The following is a 22,161-nucleotide window of genomic DNA, read 5'->3' on the forward strand; positions in this document are numbered from 1 at the left end:
TCAGCCGGTTTCTGTTGAACCAGCCGATATCGCCTGATATTCGACCCGTGTGTATGGGGGCTTTGCAAACTTTCCTAGAAACCTTTCCTACTGGCAGCAGCGTTTTGTGAAAAAAAAAAAAAAAAAGCCTGGCGCTTGTAAAAGCGTCCAAAGCTTTTAGGAGTGCTTACAGGTGTCAAGAGTTTGGGTGTGCATTAATTTCATTGGCCAGAATAATAATTTATTCTGGCCGTTGACATTAATTACGCTCAAGCACGTTCAGTTTTTTTTTTGCCAAAACTCTGTTGCACCTGGACATGCTGGCAGTCAGGGTTTTTTCCTGCCTCTAAAAGCCCCTGCCACTAAACGCTGCTAAAAGTCTTTGTGTGCATGAACTCATAGCCTAAAATACAGGGGAGTTTAGAGGCAGGGAAAAAAAAGCCAGACGCCCCTAGGAGCAGTTGCAAAAATGTCCAGTGTGCATGAGGCCTTAAAAGCGGAGTTCCACCCGAAATTTATACTTACCTCCATCTTCTCGCTCCCGGTCACCTAAAAAACAAATGGATAATCGCAATTTTTTTTTTTTTTTTCACTTACCTTTTAGAGAAAATATACTCACCTTACTTCCTTCTTCCTCCCCTCGGCGGCCACGGCGATTCGTCACTTCCTGGCTTTTGCAATGATTCCTGGGAGCTGAACGTCATAGCTCCCAGGAATCATTGCGCCTGCACCGGCCCCGACGTCAGTTCCGGGGCGCGCGCGTCATCCCCTTCTAAACAGCTTCTGGGCATGCCCAGAAGCTGTGGAGGGATGACGCGCGCGACCCGGAAGTGACGTCGGGGCCGGTGCAGTGCATCGTGGGACCGAAGAAGGAGGAAGAGGACCGAAGAGGACGCGGAAGAGGATCGTGCTGGCTTCAAGCTGCCCACACCTGAGATGGCAGCGCTGGAGAAGACAATTTCAAGGTAAGTATATCTCCTGAAAGGTAAGTGCAACCCGGGACAGATCAGAGGCTAGCCATTGTGGAATGTGCTAGCCCTGACTGTCCCGGGGGTATTTTTGTAAAAAAATGTATAACCAGGGTGGAACTCCGCTTTAAAATCACCCCCAGTTGTTCTACCTCTAGCCTAAAAAACTATTTATAAAACAGCAATTCAAATAACTATGAAGTTCTTCTAGCAGTATTTTAAAAAATTCTAATAAGTCATCTCATTTATGATTTATTTGCAAAATGATGTTGAGTTTCTATGGAACAAGTGATATTACAAGAGGTGTCAAGATTACAAGATTTCAAATAATGTAAGGAATTTATATCCAAGCCCTGTAGACAAGCCAAAAGCAGAAGGCCTTCACTTTCCCACGACCATTAGACAACCTTTTTGTAGAACACGAGTGAAGTGGCGGTATTACCTGTAGACCAGGCTTTTTTCTGTATCTATGTCAAAACTATGTTTAACTGTACATGTGGGAACTGCCTGGAGTAAAACAAATTACCTGAGCACAAGCAAAAAACATGGGAAAATGAACTCGGCTGCATTCAAACAATGTAATGATAAAAGGCACGGGTGTGCAGCAAGGTTCACAAACACACACATAAATTACTTGTAAATTGGCATGTTGTATGCTATTGATTTATAAATAATTTAATAGTATTATTTACATATACATGTTATTAATAGTATATTCATCTTTTAAAGTTGTTGTAAAGGCTGAAGGTTTTTTTTTACACTCATGCATTATATGCATGAAGGTAAAAACCTTCTGTGTGGTGTTCGCTCACCTGAGCTCCCTCTCGATCCAGTGATGTGCACAAGAGCCTCATCTGTCCCAGGACTCCCTTCCCCTCATTGGCTGAGACAGCAGCAGGAGCCATTGGCTCCCACTGCTCTCAATCACAGCCAGTGAGCTAATGAGGAGAGAGCAGACGGAGCTGAAGCTCTATGTGTCTTAAGAACGCATAGAGCAGGACTCGAGAGTGAGCATGCACCAGTGCCCCCATAGCAAGTGGTTTGCTATTGGGGCACTGGTCAAGGGGGAGGAGCCAAGGAGCACCGACGGGGGGACCAGAGAAGAAGAGGATCGGAGCTGCTCTGTGCAAAACCACTGCACAGAGCAGGTAAGTATGACATGCTTGTTATTTTACGTTTTTTTTTTTTTTTTTAAAGCCGACCCTTTAATTCCACTTTAATTTATTTTTATTCACTTTATTTAGGAAACAAATTCTATAAAGAAAAAGCTATTGGCCATCTACTATACATACTGCCATATTCTGCATTTGATTGATTGGATGACCACACCTTTATATCAGTAGTGACATGACAGGGTATGTTTATAAAACCCAGAATGTGGCATTCACTAAACATTTAATGCAGGTGAATCTTCCTAGTGATTGTATTTAATAAATAATGTACTACCTGTAAATGTTTGGGGATTGTCACATTTAATGCTTTACAAATGAATGATCGATGCAGCATAACCTTTTTCAGAGTGCTGATTGTTTTACTTTCTTGTTAAATGTTATTTGAAAATGTTTCACTACTACCTGGGTAAATATGCGATGTTAGTACAGCGATCTCCTCCCTGTGATTTTGTGTTCCAACAGGGGGACCATCCCCCCCCCCCCCCACCAGAACACACCGGTCAGCGCTCGCAGCCATTGACTGCAAGTGCTGATCGCATATGCTGACTGACTGCTGGTTTTCAACAGAGTCTGGTCGTGATTTCGGCCCGTGTGTACGGGCTCCACTTTTACAGTACAATAATCTGTACTTGTGTATGAAGACTAACCAAAATGCTATATACTGGACCAAAAACTAAAAAGAAGTCACTCAGTTTGTAAATAAATATAAATATACAGTGGTTTGTAATTATCACTTGTAATTCATCATAAACTGGTTCACTGCAGCCAGCAACGGAGCAAGTCAAGCAGCTGATGGAGTTTTAATACCAAGCTTAAGACCCAAGCTATTTAAAAAAAGCATTTATTTTTTTCTATTAGCTTACACAATACACTGTACGTTAGATTGTTATGGAACGTTCCTCCTAAAGACGTAATAAACAATATTGTCTTTTAAAGGGGGCCTAAAGCTGAACTCCAGAAGTTATTCATTTTGCATACTTACATTGGTCCAGCTTAGGACAATGTAAGTATGCATATCTCATACCTGATGGACCTCTGGGAAAGCTAAAAAAAGCTGCTACGGTGATAGGTTTCCAAATCGTACTTAGTTACTGTGCAAGCGATTTCCTTATTCACACGACCACAGGGATGACTCCTTTGGTACTGCCGCCATTTATAGCACATTTTGTACATTTTTCAGCCTCTCCAATGGCCCACCAGGTAGGAGATATGCCAAGCTGGACCAATGTAAATATGCAATATAGATCATTCTTGGAATTCAGCTTTAAATTTTCTTGCCGATCTAAGCTGTGATTGGTACCCTTGCTTTATTGCTCTGGGCTTGGGTTTTAATCTTACCTTAGTTACCACCTGCATTAATGTTGTATGCTCTCCCTATGTTTCTGTGGGTTTTCTCTAACTTATCAAGTTTTTTTCCTGTAATACTAGGGTGTTAAAGAAGAACATGCTGTCACTGGATAGACCAGCCAGATGTCTCGCGAAAGAAGAACATGCTGTAATCCATAGCTCTGCTCAAGACTTGCTCCTCTTATACATGGCCATTCCAGGTGCTGGCTACTGTAGTCCGCCTCCATTCTTCATCAAAGATATGAAGAATTGTATCAGCCCCACTCCACAGTTAGCACCTTACTGTATTTGTTTTTAACAAAGTGACTCCATACAACAGTGTCTCCACCTGAAAATCAACCTTCCTTCATGTGTTTCTCCACTCAGGGCTTGCACATAAATATAGGGGAAGTACTATCCTTGTGAGTAAGCCAGGAGTGGTGAAACGTGTCAAGGAAGATTGGTTTTCAGGTGAAGACACTGTTACATGCAGTCACTTTTTTGACAATTAATAAATACAGCTAAGTGTGGAGTGTGGCTGATACATTTTATCCTTACTGGGGTGCCATCCTTCTGAAAATAATCTGGTGTGGAGAGGCAGCGAGGAGGAGATCTGCAACCTCCCTCACCCAACCTACTTTAACCTGTAAATGCTGTGCCACCACACTAATACCATGTACACTACACATGTGGCTGCAGTGCAGCTCCATCGCTTGAATAGCCTGCATTCATTAGCAGTACTGCTTGCTGAACATGACGACATCATGACCACAGCTTGTGTACAACTCCCTCCGACTAGAGCAGGCATGCGGCCCAGGACCGCAGGCAATGCGGCCCACTGCCCCCTGACAATTTTTTTTTGGTAGCGATGAAGGAAGTCAGGTCGGGGGCACGGCCACAGCATCTGCCAACTAACGGTAGGCAGAGGCTGAGGGGGGAGGCGAGCATATTTTATTTATTTCAGGTTCTTATATAGAGCTGTCAATTTACGCAGCGCTTTACATATACATTGCACATTCACATCAGTCCCTGCCCTCAAGGAGCTTACAATCTAAGGTCCCTAACTCACATTCATACATACATGGTAGGGCCAATTTTTTTTTTATACAGGATCCGATTAACCTACCAGCATGTCTTTGGCACAGGGGGAACATGCAAACTCCAGGCAGGTAGTGTCGTGGTTGGGATTCGAGCCAGCGACCCTCTTGCTGCTAGGTGAAAGTGCTAACTACTACACCATATGTGCCGCCCTACCACTACAGCATATGCAGTGTTTCTGACTCCTACCACCATGACCACTTCAAATTACAGAAGTGGTCATGGTGGTTAGTGTTCCTTTATTGTCTCCCAGAAGAAGTAAACCTCTGTATACTGATTCCATTTAATTTGATAATCCTCTAGTTGTGTTAAATTAGTGCGGGGGCGCGGCGGCATTTTATTACATGCCTTAATGATAGTATATATTTTATATGCGGCCCGAGAAAATTTCTCTACGCTCAATGTGGCCCACAGAGGCCAAAAGGTTGGACACCCATGGACTAGAGTAAACGAGCAGTTAGGGTACAGGCATCAAAGCGAATAAGTTCTATGTACTCTTCTAATGCATTGTTCAGTAGTGTATTAAACACTGGTATTATGTCTATTTACTGTACAAATCCACTGACACCCATTAGCAGCACATTTCAGGAATATCTTTACTGGAAATAAAGAAAAAGCTGTTTTAAGTAAGGGCCCTTTCACATGGGCTGTCTGATTAGGTCCACCTGTCAGTTTTTCAGCCGACATGATCGGACCTTGCACTCGCCCCTATTCAGCGGCGGATGTCAGCGGACATCCGCCTCTATCCCATCTGATCCTGCCCGCAAAACCCAGACAGATGGTGATCCTATTTTCCATCCATCTTGCGGATTGGAGGAAAACGGACTGGCGGTCTGTTTTTCCCCGATTTCCCCATAGAAGAGAGCAGGACTGTGTCCGTGCCCACTCTCCACAGTGAGCGGAGATGAACCTGTCACCCACCTGCTCAGCGGGGATCAGTGGAGCAATCCCCTGCTGAGCAAGCGTTAAGTGGAGGTGTTCGTGTTAAAGGGGCCTAAAGCTTTCACTGGAGATTTCAGTTACTGTTAAAAAAAATCTATGTTGTTTAATATAGACACATCTCATCCTATATACTCTGTAAAAAATAATATCTAACTGACACTATATTTATGGAATAATAAGAGGAACAAAACCTGCAGTTATGAAGAATGTATACTTTGCCTTAGGGTCATAGTGTGATTCAGCAAGAGGCAGTTTGTTTGTGGTATAAGCAGAGCACACCTCTGCCAAGACAGAAAACTTTACAGAAAACCGGTCTGTCTGTCCTACTGCACTAGGGGCAAAAATAAACATTTTGCATGACTAGTTGGAAGAGGCTGTCAACATGAAGAGCATGCACCTGAAGGCATATGAGAGCTAGGCATGAAGCCCTCAGGAGGTCAACCTCAGGTTGACAGTAGTTCATCAGAGCCTGACATGTAAAACACACATAGCAGTTATCCTATGCCAGAGCTGCTGGTAAATATCATAGGACTGTCCAAAGCTGTGCCCCTTTTGGCAACAAGGTACAGCAGATTGTTCACATCATTACTGATATTTCCCTTTTGGATGATCTGGCAGCAGTGCGCTTTAACTTAGCTCCAATGTCCAGCAAGCGATACCGTAAATCCCTGCTGAAACACCTTCTGAATGTAGCCAGGGCCTTTATCTCCAGCGTATGGAAACAACAATCCCCACCTACTGTGCCACAATGGCTTGCCAAGTTGAAAGATATTCAACGAATGGAATATATGACATCTGCCCTTAGGGGCAAGACGGAGGAACACAACACACGCTGACTGCACTGGGATATGTTCCGCTTTTCCGATAAATATTTGACTTAATCTTGAAGACTCATTCCCCTGGGGGAACTTGAGTTCTTGAACTGTCAACCCCCCCCCAAGACACCCCATCCTTCCTCCTTTCTTTTTCCTTTCATTCTTTTTTTTCCCCCCTTATCTAGACGTCTATTCTTTCCTTCCATAAACCAAAAAATATTTATTTTTCATGCTCTGACAGTTAGGTACAGCTGGCATGGGGAAGAGGAATAGGGTTCTTCACCATGTTATGCCTACGTTCCGACCCCCACTCCCTAAGGGTACCATACATGCTAGTCAGTGCTTTTTTCGTTTTTCTCTTTGTTTCAGTATGGCATGTCATTTATGTTTTTCTAGATGTTCTCCATCACAATGCAGGAACTACTTGCTGTAGAGGATATGGCTTGATGTTTATAGACACCTTATATTGTTGTGCTGGAAACTTGTCTGTTACTATTGATATGATTTATTATTGATATCTATAAATTCTCGGTTCTTGCTATATACATTTCTATTAACGGATATTGTTGACTATGGTTTTCCATTTCATGCTGTAATGTTTTGCTGCATACCTTTAAATAAAGAATAAATAAACAAACCATGGGGCACCGTACAGCGCACATGACAGATACACGACCTTGGAGGAATGTGGATGTGGCAAAACTGCACTAACGATGGGAGGGTAGGTATCAGGCCAGGTGTATATATATATATATATATATAATTTATAAAATCCAGGTGTCAAGAATATGTAATATACAGAGTGCAGGGGTCAGGAATATGCAACTTACACAGTGAAGTTTCAGGAGTATGTACTGTACAGTTTGCAGGAGTCAGGGATACGTATATAGTGCAGGGTTCAGAAGTGTTTAATATACAGAGTGCAGGGGTCAGGAGTGAGTAATGTACATCGTTTAGGGGTAATGTAGATAGTTCAGGGGTCAGGAGTGGGTAATGCATAGTATATAAAAATATCCCCCTTTTCTATTCAGTTCCCAAATGCTACCCATTACACTGAATGGGGAAGCCTCACAACTATGTACAACAAACGCAGTTGCAGGGTTTTAGGGATTAAATCAAAGCCAGGTTAATATGAAGCAGCGCTCTAAAACAATTACATTACATAGTTGGTAAGGTTGAATAAAGACTATAGTCCATCCTGTTCAACCTGTGTAGGTGTACGTGTGTCAGTGTCGATAATCATTTCCCAAATCCCTGTAAGTTGTGTTGTTTACGATCCAAGAGTCGTTTAAAAATATCAATACTCCCCGCCGACACCACCACTTGTGGAAGAGAGTTCCACATCCTTGTCGCCCTAAGAGTGAAAAACCCCCTGCGCACCTTAAGGTTAAACCGCTTACACTCCCTGAGCCTAAATTGTTTTTTCCTAAGCTGGGATCACCATTGAGGTAATTGTAAATCACTATCATGTCCCCTATCAAGCGTCTCTTCTCTAGGGAGAATAAATGTTATGCTTCTAGTTGTTCCTCGTAATAGAGGTCCTCCAATCCCCTTATTCATTTTGTTGCCCTTCTTTTGACTCTGACCAGCTCCAGCACATCCACCCTGAGGACTGGTGACCAGAACTGGATGGAATACTTCAGATGTGGCCTAACCATTGTTTTAAAAAGTGGCAGGATTATAGTTTTATATCTGGAGTATATCCCCTTTATTATACATGCAAATATTCTGCCAGCTTTGGTAGCTGCAGCTTAGGATTGCATGCTATTGCTCAGTCTGTCTTCTACTAGTACCCTCAGACCTTTCTCCATCCTTGATTCCCCAGAGGTTCTCCCCCAAGTGAGTAGTTTGCATTTATGTTTTTAGCCCTCTAGTGCATTACTTACATTTCTCCACATTAAAGGGGTTTTAAAGTCAGAGTTTTTTTTTTATTATGCATTAGGATAAAAAGTATTTTGTGTGTAGTAGCCCCCTTCAGTCCCCATATTACTTACTTGAGCCTCTTCTCTATCCAGAGATGTCCAGGAGTGCCTGCTGTCAATCAAACTTAGTTAACCAATCAGGAGGGGGGGGGGTCAAATGGTAGCTGAGTTTGAATGGATACACAGAGCTGCAGTTCAGCTCGGCTCTGGTTCCCCTATACCAAGCTGCTTGCTGTGGGTGCACTCAACAGGAGGGAGGGGCCAGGAGTTTCAGCCAGGAACCTGAGAGGAGGGGGATCTGGGCTGCACTGTGCAAACCCCACTGCACGGAGGAGGTAAGTATACCATGTTTGTTAGGAAAAAAAATGAGACTTTACAATCACTTTAAACCTCATTTGCCATGTAGTTGTCCACATTGAAGCCCAGCCTCTTAAATATCAGTACACTGGGGCTGACCAGGAGCACTGCTGCAGAATTATCCACCTAAACCCTGAAGTGATTAAATAGTCTTCTTTCTGTCCCCCTCACCCACTAACACCCACTAAACACAGGGGGGCCAAGGGAATTTTTTTTTTTTTAAATAGCTGCACAGTGGGGATTAACACATTTATGCACAGAATTTGGGAGTCCCTGCCTGCTTCTACCTCTGGGCCCCATCTGCTGAATTGGCAGATCTGGGCCCGGTACAGGAGGGCTAGTGATACCCCCTTATCAGCGGCCCCCTCTATGCTATTCAGTCACAAATTTTTTATCATTTTTTTATTCCATTACTATTTTTTCAGACAGGAAAGAAACTTAAATTATATACATGTCAGTTTGCATTTATAATAGTGCATAAAGTCAACCAAGTAAACCTATATTATTCAACTGTTACAGAGGGGGGTTTCTCAAAATAGTTATAATGTAATCAAACCGTAAAAACTATGCCCATAAAAAAAAAAAAAAAAAAAAAAGGCAGGCAGAAGACAAAAGAACCAGTGACCAGTATCATCCATTGGCCCCCTGCAGCTGATCCTTTCCCTCATTACTGGCTTACATTGCCTTGTCTCTGTGGAGAGGCAGCCATCTTAGTGAAGGCAGGGCTTTTCTTCTTCAAGTCTAAGCCTCCAGCAAGGAGAACAGTAAGCACCACAGTAGTGACATCACCAGATCTCACTCAAGATTAGCAGTCACAGGCAACAGAGCCTTAGATTTCTCACTGCAGATATACAGCTATCACACTGTAGACACAGGGGTACCTAGGCACCTGGAGGATTTCCAGAAAGAGATACTTTTTAGGTTATTACTTAGGCAGAGTTAACACTTTTTGATCATCTCTACAACAACACTTTTTTGAATTCAGGTCTTCAGAAGTGTGTGCTTTGCTGATTCAAGAGCTAAAGCTTTGACTAAGGTAGGGACATATTGTACTTCTTCAGAGAGACCACTGCTTTCACATTAAAGGCACAGTCCATCTTTTCAGCCTGTTTGCAGGGCACAGACTTTCCTACTCAAGCGGTGGCTGCCTTCTAGAAAAAAATATCTGTAGGGCTTTAAAAACATTTTTGTTTCAATGCACCTTGTATTTAGTTGATTTAAACTGAAAGTTAAATCGGGCTTTAAAAGCACATATGTTTTTACTGTGCACTTTTCATTTGCTGTGGTTTAATGCACCTTAAAGCAGAACTTCACCACGGCATCAATGACCTTTTTAGAAATATAACGCGTGTGTAAATTTGTTGCAGGGCTCTGCCAGGTATTTGGTACCTGGCTGAACAGCATTTCTGTACCCTCATCGGGGATCCCTGTGCATGTGCACAGATAATGTTAGTTTTGTGATATCATATAGAGACCATGGCATCTGTGCACATGTGCTAGGGATTGCAGATTTCAATAGACGCATGACAAGCTTTGAATCTTCCAGCACGCATCAGCCCTCAGTAAAATGCAGCCTTAGGATGTGTGACGTGGAAATTCCAGGAGACAGTATAAGGACCTATGTGAATTTGGCCTAGGCCAGCAGGGAAAACAAAAGTACTGTAAGAAACAGAACAATACACCCTTTTTCAGTTCTGTAAGAGGAAGGGAGGAGGAACCAGAGGAACACAAGTCGTTAGAAGTCTCACTTTATTTTGTTTTTTATTTCTGCATGCATTAAAAGCAGAGTGTTTAAGGTTTTATTATGCTATTCATCCCTATGGACAATGCACCTGCTGGAAACTGCACCTAAAAATACTAGTCACATGACAATGCATAGATTAGGACACACAGGTGACATTGTAACTTTTTAGGTACAAAAATCACCAGTAAAGAAGAAATAGAAAAAATAGTCAATATTTTTCCAACTTGCCAGAAAAAGTAAGGTCTTCTCTATTCTGTATCGTGTTAAGAAAAAAAAAAAGTGTTACATTTTTGAATCTGGCAAAAATTCAGCTAGATATATGTCTAAAGGAACAGTTGAAAATCAGGTAAAAACTGAGTTTTCTTAAACTAATTTTTTGACTAGCTATTAATCCTGATTCAGGTGTTGCCAATCGATATGGAACCCATCTAGATATTTGATTGCTTAAAAAAGAATCACACTTTTTTGATGATATATTTATAAAACCTATTTGAACTATAAAGTGGTTCTAAAGTCAGAAGGTTTTTTACCTTCATGCATTGACTGCATGAAGGTAAAAAAACCTTCTGTGATCAGTCCCCGATCCCCCCCTCCCCTCATACTTTACCCGAGTCTGATCTCAATCCAGCACTGTGCCCCGAGAGCAGCGGCTCTCTATGCTCTCTCTCCTCAATGGACATTGAGGCAGCAGTGGGAGCCATTGGCTACTGCTGCTGTCAATCACAGCATGTGGAAAGAGAGCAGGGGGCGGGGCTGAGCTGCTTTGTGTGTATCAATAGATACACAGCGTGGCTCAAGATTGAGCCTGCACAACCTGCACAAATGCCCCCATAGCAAGCCGCTTTATGTGGGGGGCACTCAGAGGGAGGAGCCAGGATCGCAGAAGTGGGGACCTAAGAAGAAGAGGATCGGGGCTGCTCTGTGAAAAATCACTGAACAAAGCAGGGAAGTATAAGTTTGTTATTTTTAAAGAAAAATATTTATTTAAATTAACCACTTGCCGACTGCTCACAGTATATTTACTGCGGCAGTCAGCCCCTCACAGGCAGAGCGACGTAGGTCTACGTCGCTAGTCTGTGAGGGTCTCAGGAGCGAGCGCACGCCGCCGGAGGCGCGCTCCCGCGCGGTCACGGACCCCCCGCGCGTGTGACCGGCGGACCCGATCGTCCGCCGGTCACTCACGATCGTCGGTAGAGAGGGAGAAAGGCAGGCGGCTAATGTAAACAAGCCGCCTGTCATTCTCCCCGGTGTATGAATGATGATCATACGGTTCTACTATGTAGAACCGTTGATCACTGTTCATACATCTCAAGCCACAGCCAATCACAGTTAGAATCACGCCCCTAGGGACACACATAGCCCCTCCCTCTCAAAAAAAGTTAACCCCTTCACTGCCAGTGTAATTTTACAGTAGCAGTGCATATTTATAGCAATGATTACTGTAGAAATGTCACTGGTAACCCAAAAAGTGTCAAAAATATCAGTCAAGGATCCGATCTGTCCGCCGCAATGTCGCAGTACCGCAAAAAAAATCGTAGATCGCCGCCATTACGCGTTAAAAAAAAACAACAAAAATGACAAAAATCTTTCCCTTTGTTAGTAAACGCGATAACTTTTGCGCAAACCAATCAAAATACGCTTTTTGCAATTTTTTTTACCAAACATATGTAGCATAAAACAAATTGACCGAAAATGTTAAAAAATTTAGATTTTTACATTTTTTTGGGGGGAATTTCATATAAAAAAATGTGAAAAATATTGTTATTTTTGCAAAATTGACGCTCTTTGTTTTGTTTATAGCGCATGATCAAAAAATTGCACAGGTGATCAAATACCACCAAAAGAAAGCTCTGTTTGTGGGGAAAAAAAGGACGCCAAATTTGTTTAGGTACAGCGTCGCATGACCGCGCAATTGTCCGTTAAAGTCACGCAGTGCCGAATCGCAAAATAGGCCCTGGTCAGGAAAGGGGGTAAAATCTTCCGGGGCTTAAGTGGTTAAGATTCTATACTTTTTCTTTTTTTGTTATATTTCTTTCTTGGAATGTAGGAGAGTTGTAATTCTCTTTTTAAAGGAATAGAATCTTCAAGAAGCATTAGTTGGGAGAGGTGTGATATGGTTTGGGTAGATAACGCTCTTTTAAGAAGGGAAAAATGCATACATGAGAGGGCCCAGATGTGACTATTTTGGATTCAATTGTTAACAATGAAGCCAGACATATGTATTGTATAGGTATACATGTTTTTCCAGCCAGCAGTGTTAAGACCAATTACCAATTTGTAAGGTGTATGCCCAATTTAAAAAAGGTTATTTATAAAAGAGGTTACTACCCCTACCAACCACCTTCTCAATCCAAAGTGTGATTTTTGTACAGGAAATCTAAAATCTTTAGAAGAAATACTTAAAAGGATAAGTTCACCTTTTGTAACATGTTACACCCATATTCAGGTTATAATATGCTACATAAGCAAGGCCCCCGCCCCAATGTTTTGACAGCTAGCTGGGGATTTTCTCACAACCTGAAAAAAAAAAACAGGCATGTGGAGCTCCGCTCTTCTGGCCTCCATCCATTTATAGTGTTCTGTGAATGGGAAAACTAGGCTTGCTGTTGAGCAATGTGGTAGTTCATTGAGCTTCCTGTGTAACTGCCTGGCCGTATCGGAGGTACGGCAGACAGATACAAAGGCAGTCTGCAGGACTGTGGCATTACACCCACAATCTGTTGATCATGAATGCAATGCTTTACAGGTTCCTAACAAAAAAAAAATAAAAATAATAATAATAATAAATGCATATTTTTTTACCTGCAAAAAAATGTGCGTTTATTATTTTTTTGCAAAGGTGAACTTATCCTTTAAAGTTAATCTGTAAGATAATATGAAAACAGCTAATCTGGCATTACTTTCATGAAACTTGCTTCAAGAATATATCATAAAGAGTTTTTTAACCCAAATACACACACTTAACATATTGCAGTTTAACAGTTCTTAGATATGGTGATTTCATTAGTTTTCCTTTTTTAGGCTTTTTTCCTTTATTTTGAATTGGTTATCTGGCCAGTAAGTCTATTATTTTTCAAATTCCTTTATTAAAACAAGCTGCCCAGCAGAAGTAGCAGTTACAGGGCTGAGACAAACAATTTTTAAGGCTAATTCAGATGGGCGCTGAGTCCCATCGTCCATTCAGAGATGCTTTTTACTGTGTCTGCATCCACCTCGGAACTGTTTGCATTCGGCCTGTAGAAGTGAATGCAAATGCAACAGCTGCACGGACACAGTCACATGTCAAAATTTGACATGCGGGCAGGAGCAGGTGCAATGGATCTGAATGTACAGTATCTGCATTCAGATCCATGCATCCGCTCATGTCCACATGCTGGAGATTCACTATTATACTAATGGTTTTCTCTCACTTTACTACCTTATGCCTTATTTCTTAGAAAGATTAGCAGGATACCGCTGAGGCCTGAGACATCCCTAAAATATGGTGCTCTGTATCTATGAGGGTATGTGATGTATTACATCTGAATTTGTTACATCGTGACTACCTCTCTCAGACATAAGATATACCTAAACATCAGGGCAAATCCACAACCAAATTAATTAAATGCTGGACCTCTAAGTTACTGGAAAATCCATCAGCCATTTTTTAAGAAAGACAGACTTATTATGGCCTCTTTCACACAGGCGATCAGATCAGGTCCTACTGTCAGTTTTTCAGGCGGACCTGGATGGATCCTCCAGTCTCTTCTATGGAGTGACTGATGTCAGCAGACACATGTCCACTGACACCTGCCGCCATCCGATCTGCTAAAAACAGACAGATGGTGGTCCTATTCCCCATCCGCCGGGGTGATCGGATGACATTGGATGGAAATGCACAGACGGTCCATTTACATCCAATTGCCCCATAGAGGAGAGTGGCACTGTGTCCGTGTCCGCTCTGCATAGTGGAATGGACAAGGACCTGTCATCCGCCTGTTCAGTGGGGATAAGCGGGAAGATCCCCCACTGAGCAGGCGGATTCTACTTCCTGGAGGTTCCCATGTAAAAGGGGCTTCAGGCCTTTGTCACACAGGCTGTCCGATCAGGTCCACCTGTCAGTTTTTCAGGCGGACCTGATCGGACCCTCCAGTCTCCTCTATGGAGTGATTGATGTGAGCGGACACCCGCCGCCATCCGATCCGCCAAAAACAGACGGATGGCGGCCTTATCCCCCATCTGTCCGGTGGATTTATTGGCATCAGATGGAAACAAACAGGCGGTTTGTTTCCATCCGATTGCCCCATAGAGGAGAGCGGGACTGTGTCCGTGTCAGCTCTACATAGCGAAGTGGACACAGTCCTGTCATCCGCCTGCTGTGTATCTATTGATCTCGCTTAGCAGGGGCGCTCCTGTGAAAGGGGATTCAGGCTCCTTTCACATGGGCGTTTCATTTGTTTACTTTTCATCCATTTGTTGATGGATATATAAAGAGATACCAAGGTATTTCTTTGGGCAAGCAGATGTCAGCAGATGGAAGAAATTATGGTAAGAGTCCTTTCACAGGAGCGTTCTGTTTGTTTCATCAGTTAAGTCACCTTTTTTTAAAGAGGAAGTAAAGCTTCCTCTGTAACTTGTACCTATAGGTAAGACTATAATAAGGCTTACCTATAGGTAATGTAAATATCTCTTAAACATGCACTGTGACATCACTGGCGCATGCACTCTGAAGGAACGGCCGCCCCTGCAGTTCCTTCAGAGCCTTGTACCGTTAACAGTGGCTCCAGCGCACATGCGTGGGAGTGACATCATTGCGGCTCCGGCCAATCAGATGGCTGAAGCGTGCAAACCTGGAAAGAAGGAAGACCGGGTATAGAAGGACGCCATGTGAATGGTGAGTGGGCGGCGCTGCGAGGGGGCTTGAATTTCATTATGAGCTAGTATGCGATGCATACTAGCTCATTATGCCTTTGTCTTTCAGGTTTTTATTTTTTTTAATTTTTTTGGGTAAGGTTTACAACCTCTTTAAAGAAAAAAAATGGATCAGTTTACATCAGTTTCTAATCAGGTTCTTATCAGCCCGTGTGAAAGGGGCCATACAGACAGACAGTATCAACACACACAGTGCACTGACAAAATGGGTGTAGATAGTGTCATACAGGTGTCTACCAAGTGCACATAATGGTGAGAAATCAAGGAAATTCAAGGAACATTTAAGACGGGAAGGAAAAATCAAGGAAATTGGAACATTTAAGACGAGTTGTAAATCAAAGAAAATGTATCAAAGTCCAGAACACAAAAAGGAAAAATCAAGGAAATTGGAACATTTAAGATGGGTTGTAAATCAAAGAAAATGTATCAAAGTCCAGAACACTAATCAGTTTTGAGATAATTTTAATTTTAAAGAGGGTAACATAAGGTTGTCAGAGAAATCTCTTGTTAGTTGTGGCCTTTGGGAGATCAGATAAACTTGTGCAAATATTGCTCATAATCTACTTGATGTGCATGATCAATTTCTTTCCATTCATTTATACCACGTAGAATGGCAAAATTCTTTTGTAGCCGAGGCGTACTCCGAAAACATGTGTGGGTGTAATGAATTTTACAATTTCCTCATATTATCTGACCACTTGAGATTTGATTTTGGCTAAGTTATGCTTACAGCTTGGTTTATCCAGGTAAGAAAATAAATTGGTTGTTACCCTGAATTAAAGTGCTCCTATCATACGCCTTTAATAAAAGTAAGCTTGCAGCTTTATATGAGGTATCCTTTGGTGCCATGTAGTACTATTTCCATGCCTGCCCGGGTTTGTGTGCTGCTGCACTCCAATTGTATGAAAACAAACATACATGTTCCCTCCCCATCCCACAATGCAATGTGCTTGGTGTTTGAGACAAGTATCGCCAGGCCTGTGCACTACCTACAAACACACACATTATAAAACAGTAGTTTGGGCACTTTTGCAAGATTTAGAGAACATGAATGAAGTAGAATTCACGTTTAGTTTCAATGCATAAATACACTATATTACCAAAAGGATTGGGATACCTGCCTTTACACACACATGAACTTTAATGGGATCCCAGTCTTAGTCTGTAGGGTTGAATATTGAGTTTGCAGCTATAACAGCTTCAACTCATCTGGGAAGGCTGTCCGCAAGGTTTAGGAGTGTGTCTATGGGAATGTTTGACCTATCTTTCAGAAGCGCATTTGTTAGGTCAGGCACTGATGTTGGACTAGAATGCCTGGCTCACAGCCTGTGCTTTAATTCATCTCAAAGATGTTCTACCGGGTTGTGCAAGCCAGTCAAGTTCCTCCACCCCAAACTCACTCTTCCATGTCTCTTCCATGGACCTTGCTTTGTGCACTGGTGCGCAGTTATGTTGGAACAGGAAGGGGCCATTCCCAAACTGTTCCCACAAAGTTGGGAGAATGAAATTTTCCAAAATATCTTGGTATGTTGATGCCTTAAGAGTTCCCTTTACTGGAACTAAGGGACCAAGCCCAACCCCTGAAAAACAACCCCACACCATCACTCCCCCTCCACAAAATGATTTGGACCAGTGCACAAAGAAGGGTCTACAAAGACAGGGATGAGCGAGTTTGGGGTGGAGGAACTTGACTGGCCTGCACTTAACCTGATAGAACACCTTTGGGGTGAATTAGAGCAGAAACTGCCAGCCAGGTCTTCTCGTCTTTACAACTGCGCTTCTGGAAGAATGATCAAACATGGCCATAGACACACTCTTAAACCTTGTGGACAGCCTTCCCAGAGGAGTTCAAGCTGTTATAGCTGCAAAGGGTGGGCCAACTCAAGATTGAACCCTACAGACCAAGACGCCATTAAAGTTCATGTGCATGTAAAGGAAGGCGTCCCAATACTTTTGGTAATATAGTGTAGTTTGGATAAAGCAGGCTTTCCTATCTTGGAACTGTGTTCAACATTGTATTAGAAACTTTGTGTAATGATAATGATCTTCAGCATTGTATAAAATAATGGTTCCGAACAATTATATTTAAACATTATAATCACTACAAACAACTAATTCTCCTCAGCTTCCCTGACATTTGTCAGACGTTACTACTCACATTTTCTCTGAACTCATCTGGTGTGGAAGCAGCAGATGAAAGTAATGCCAGTGCTTGGTTGACATCTTTGTCGTTCTCAGTGGAAAGCTGTGTAACGGATGTCAGAAATTCCTGGCACTGAGGTAAATTACAAGTATCTAAATCTGTCATTTTATCCAGCACGTTTGTATCCGTTGACGTCTGGAGCATCTGCAGAGCTAACACTGGGATAAAGAAAAAGAAACATACAAATCTGTACAGCAGTGTAACTCAAATGTAATTTGTTTTCATTAATGACTTCACCAATACTTTTACCAATCTATATGTTAGTCTAGCCTGTGCAACAGTTCCATTTCATTGCATAGGCTGAGATTTACAACCAAAAATGGTGCAAAGGTGGAACAGATGTCTTCGGCAGTCAGTCAGGTTTAGTTTACCAATGAAGAAAGAAATCTGGTTCATTGTTAATGGGTACTCACTACTATTTTCTGTTCTTTACTCCTTGTTTTGTATATCTTGGTCCCTATATAGCCTATCAAATAGATTTGATTATGTTGGAAAAATGTATTTTAGGTTGTATGTAAGATTGCATTCACACTTGATCTGAGCGTCTTTGGCTGGCTTTTCTTTTAGCATGTGTGCATACAAACGCATTTTTCCAGTCTTTTTTCAGGTAATCCCATTAAAATCTATTTGGGCCCAAAACTGTTTTGAAGCTTGTAGCTCAAAAGAATCTCATGTACTCTTTCAAGCTTCATCCTTCAAGTGACACTACGTTCAGGCACTATTAACCACTTGCCGACCGCCGCACGACTATCTACGTCGGCGGTCAGCCCCTCACAGGCAAAGTGACGTAGGTCTATGTCGCTAGCCTGTGAGGGTCTAGGGAGCGAGCGCGCGCCGCCGGAGGCGCGCTCCCGCGTGGTCACGGACCCCCCCCGCGCGTGTGACATCGGGTCCGCCGGTCACTCTGCGATCGTTGGGGGAGAGGGAGAAAGTCAGGCGGCTAGTGTAAACAAGCCGCCTGTCATTCTCCCCTGTGTATGAATGATGATCATACGGTTCTACTATGTAGAACCGTTGATCACTGTTCATACATCTCAAGCCACAGCCAATCACAGTTAGAATCACGCCCCTAGGGACACACATAGCCCCTCCCTCTCAAAAAAAGTTAACCCCTTCACTGCCAGTGTATTTTTACAGTAACAGTGCATATGTATAGCACTGATTACTGTAGAAATGTCACTGGTAACCCCAAAAGTGTCAAAAATGTCAGTCAAGGGTCCGATCTGTCCGCCGCAATGTCGCAGTACTGCAAAAAAAAATTGCAGATCGCCGCCATTACGTTAAAAAAAAAAACAACAAAAATGACAAAAATCTTTCCCTTAGTAAACGCGATAACTTTTGCGCAAACCAATCAAAATACGCTTTTTGCGATTTTTTTTACCAAACATAGGTAGCATCAAACAAATTGGCCGAAAATGTTAAAAAATTTTGATTTTTACATTTTTTTTGGGGGGGGGGGGGGGAATTTCATATAAAAAAAAATGTGAAAAATATTGCTATTTTTGCAAAATTTACGCTCTTTTTTTGTTTATAGCGCATGATCAAAAAATCGCACAGGTGATCAAATACCACCAAAAGAAAGCTCTGTTTGTGGGAAAAAATCTAGAAAAAGTTTAGATACAGCGTCGCACGTCCGCGCAATTGTCCGTTAAAGTCACGCAGTGCCGAATCGCAAAATACCCCCTGGTCAGGAAGGAGGTAAAATCTTTCGGGGCTTAAGTGGTTTTTTAAAAACCATGGGTTTTTTGCTGTTGAGCGTTTTGGAGTTTGAGCTACAAAATGCTCAGGTGTGAATGGGGCCGAATTGTAGACCCCCCTTTATAGATGGGGAATCTAGCCACATATACAGTAAGATTTAACAAATCCATATTTTGGCAACTGATCATCACACCTCTTCTATATCAGAGCATATACTTTGCAGAATCAGGCTGTACTCCATACACATATTAAAACAGAAGTAAACTCTCTCAATCAGCATTAAGTATTTTTAATTCTTATGCTGCTAGCTTTAGTAAATAGATAGGAAGGTATATTTAAATGTACTTGTAATAAACTTTTTTTTAATTTTTTACTTATTTCTTCAGTTGCTTCCTGGTTTCTGGCCTAGGCCAAAATGTCATACATCCGCAGAAGTCTTCATGGGCTTTTTTTTCTTTCATCTAGAGAAGGGGCTTTCACACTTAATCATACTCTCATGCCCACATGCATGAGCTAAAGGCAGATGGATTCCAGGAAGTAAATGCTACATGAATCATCTGCCCTTACTCAAGATGGCCATGGTTAGAAATGGTGGGGGGGAGGGTTCAAAATGATTTATTAACAAAAACAAGTATGAGGACATGGATGGATGGGTGACTTGCTTTGAATATTAAAAATGATTCAAAAAGTGTTTTCAGTTTGTGGCGCTCAGATACAGTTAAAAGAGAAGTTTGGGTTAAAAATCAAAAATCAAACATGCATACTCACCTAGGTGGATGCATTGATCCGATGCTGCATCTGTCTCCCGCTGCCTCTACACAGAACTGTTGTGCTCTGAGTAAAGTGCTGTGACGGTCAGTCACTGACTCTCTGCTCTGCCCCTCCAGCGCTCACTGGAGTACTGGGCTGTGAAGTGGCGGAAGGGGCTGGCTCAATTTCCTAGCAGCTCATTGAGAGGCTGAGCCAGCTGCCAGTCCAAACTTCTGGAAGGATCCTGACTGTAAAGTCAGGATCGATCCAGCGCCTAGATCGGCTGAATGATGTCAGCTGATAGCGGACTTTAGCCCCCTATCGGCTAAAAAACGGGTTACAGGAGTGCAGAACAAACTGCATTCCTGTGATTCGTAGGAGAGGTTCAACCAAAGGAGCTTTGGCCTTACTTGTCTGAGTTCCACTTTAATTATCACCCATTTAGTTACCATTTGTCACAGAAGTTGCAATTTTAGAAACACAGATTACTAGTCAAATCAGACAAAATTAGTCTATGTTGCTTTTTGATTTGTTGTTTTTTTTTTTATTTGATATATATTAATTTCAAATATTTGTTGTTTTGTATGATGCCAAGATGGACTGATACAACATTGAAGCAATCCTGTGCACTCATGGGCAGTTTGAAAATTTCCATCAAAATATGGCCAAAGAGGACTACACAGGGCATGTGTAGCATTAACTCTGCTATTTAAAGGGGATTTTCAATGCCCCTTTCATTTGTCACTCCTTTATTTACAACACTGAGATTTCTCCACCCCAACACAGACCTTCTTTGCTTAGTATTGTTTACAGATTTGGCAGAGAAAGGTGTGACCATTCTGATACAATAGGTAATATATGGACAATGGTATTTGTATGCTTTCATGGCGATACCAGATTTCACCAGCAGATTCAGTAGCAAATTAAAGTGAAACTCCCAGTTTCAGTAATTCCAGCTATGCTGCCTTATGGAGGAGTCACAAGCAATAAAGCGATATAAATTTTAATTGTGAATTCTCTTAAACAAAATATCCAGGCATCTACAAAAGTAGAAAATATATATTGTCTAGAAGGGTAAAATACTTCTGGTATGTAATAAAATAGGCAATATATATTGGAACCGAACCATTCATGATCTACAGAGACCAGGGGCGTACATACAGGGGGTCACAATTGGGACATGGACCCAAACTTCAGGGGGCCGTACTGCCCCTATACACCTGGATAGGAGGGGCAGCATATAGAGGAACTGATCCCATTCATGTTTCTCCTGCAACCGCTGAAAGGCTCCAGGAAAATGGAGGGCAGTGGTTCCTCTACATGCCACCCCTCCTATCCACCTCCTGCGGCCCTAGCTCCTGTGTACTATCCGCTCCCTCATCCCCTGCAGATGCCGGCTTCCCCCCTCCCCTCTCCCACCAGCTGCTGAGGGGGATCTGTCAGGTTTGAGAGTGGGAAAGGGGCCAGTAAATGTGTCATTTACTGGCACCTTTCTTGCCTTAATGAATAGTCAGTGATCGGTACTGATCACTGACTCTGTTCAGTCATAACTGAAGCATAGCAAACTGTGTTTACTATGCTTCAATTTGTGAATGATCAGGAAGCTCTGTACAGAGCTATTCCTGTCCATTCATTCTGTGCAGCTTAGGCTGCAGAAATGGAGATTGAGGGCTGTGTACTCAATCTCCTTTCTATGTCTCAAATGTGAAACATCAGAGGTCTGTTTACACCCCTGATATTTTACGAAAGCCCCCCAACACGGCTCCTAAAAAACTATAATAAAAAATTAAAAAATATATTTGTAAAAAAATAAATAAAATAAAATGGTAATAAATTAAAAAAAAAAAACAAAATGAAAAAATACATCAGTGGCAGAACTACAAGGGTCACTTGCAATCGGGCCCTGGCATTCTGCCACTGTGGGGGGGGGGGGGGAGCATTGGGAGTCAGGGGGCCCCTAATAGTTTCTTGCACTGGGGCCCTGAAGGTTCTAGTTACGCCTCTGATAGAGACATTACAAAAATATAAAACGTGTAGAGCATACCTTCCTTAGTAAGATGAATTAAATAGCTTTTGAGGTCAGAAATATTATGGCTGCTGAAGAAATCATAATACTGGAAAACCGTAATGATTTCTGTGGACAGATTCGCTGGCAACATGTTCTCTGCTTTGTCTAGATTTTGAGCAATCAACTTCCTGAAAACTAAAGAAACGTGAAAAAGTTTGTGAATGGTAAAAAATATACACTTTGCCAAAAGGACGGATATACATTACAA

The 22,161-nt window shown here is 42.2% G+C and overlaps 1 protein-coding gene across 3 annotated transcripts in view; it reads right to left on the reverse strand.

The window, feature by feature from the left end:
• Positions 1 to 22,161, reverse strand: part of RIPOR2 (RHO family interacting cell polarization regulator 2) — a 251,008-nt gene that overhangs the window by 37,571 nt on the left and 191,276 nt on the right. For all 3 annotated transcript variants that reach the window (XM_082258658.1, XM_082258660.1, XM_082258659.1), the window contains 2 exons: positions 21,930 to 22,088; positions 17,393 to 17,595 (listed from right to left, as the gene is read on the reverse strand). In XM_082258658.1, coding sequence (XP_082114784.1) covers positions 17,393 to 17,595; positions 21,930 to 22,088 — 362 coding nt within the window. The remainder of the gene's footprint in view (positions 1 to 17,392; positions 17,596 to 21,929; positions 22,089 to 22,161) is intronic.

This window comes from Pelophylax lessonae, assembly GCF_965119305.1.
Source record: "Pelophylax lessonae genome assembly, chromosome: 5".
Lineage (NCBI taxonomy): Eukaryota > Metazoa > Chordata > Amphibia > Anura > Ranidae > Pelophylax > Pelophylax lessonae.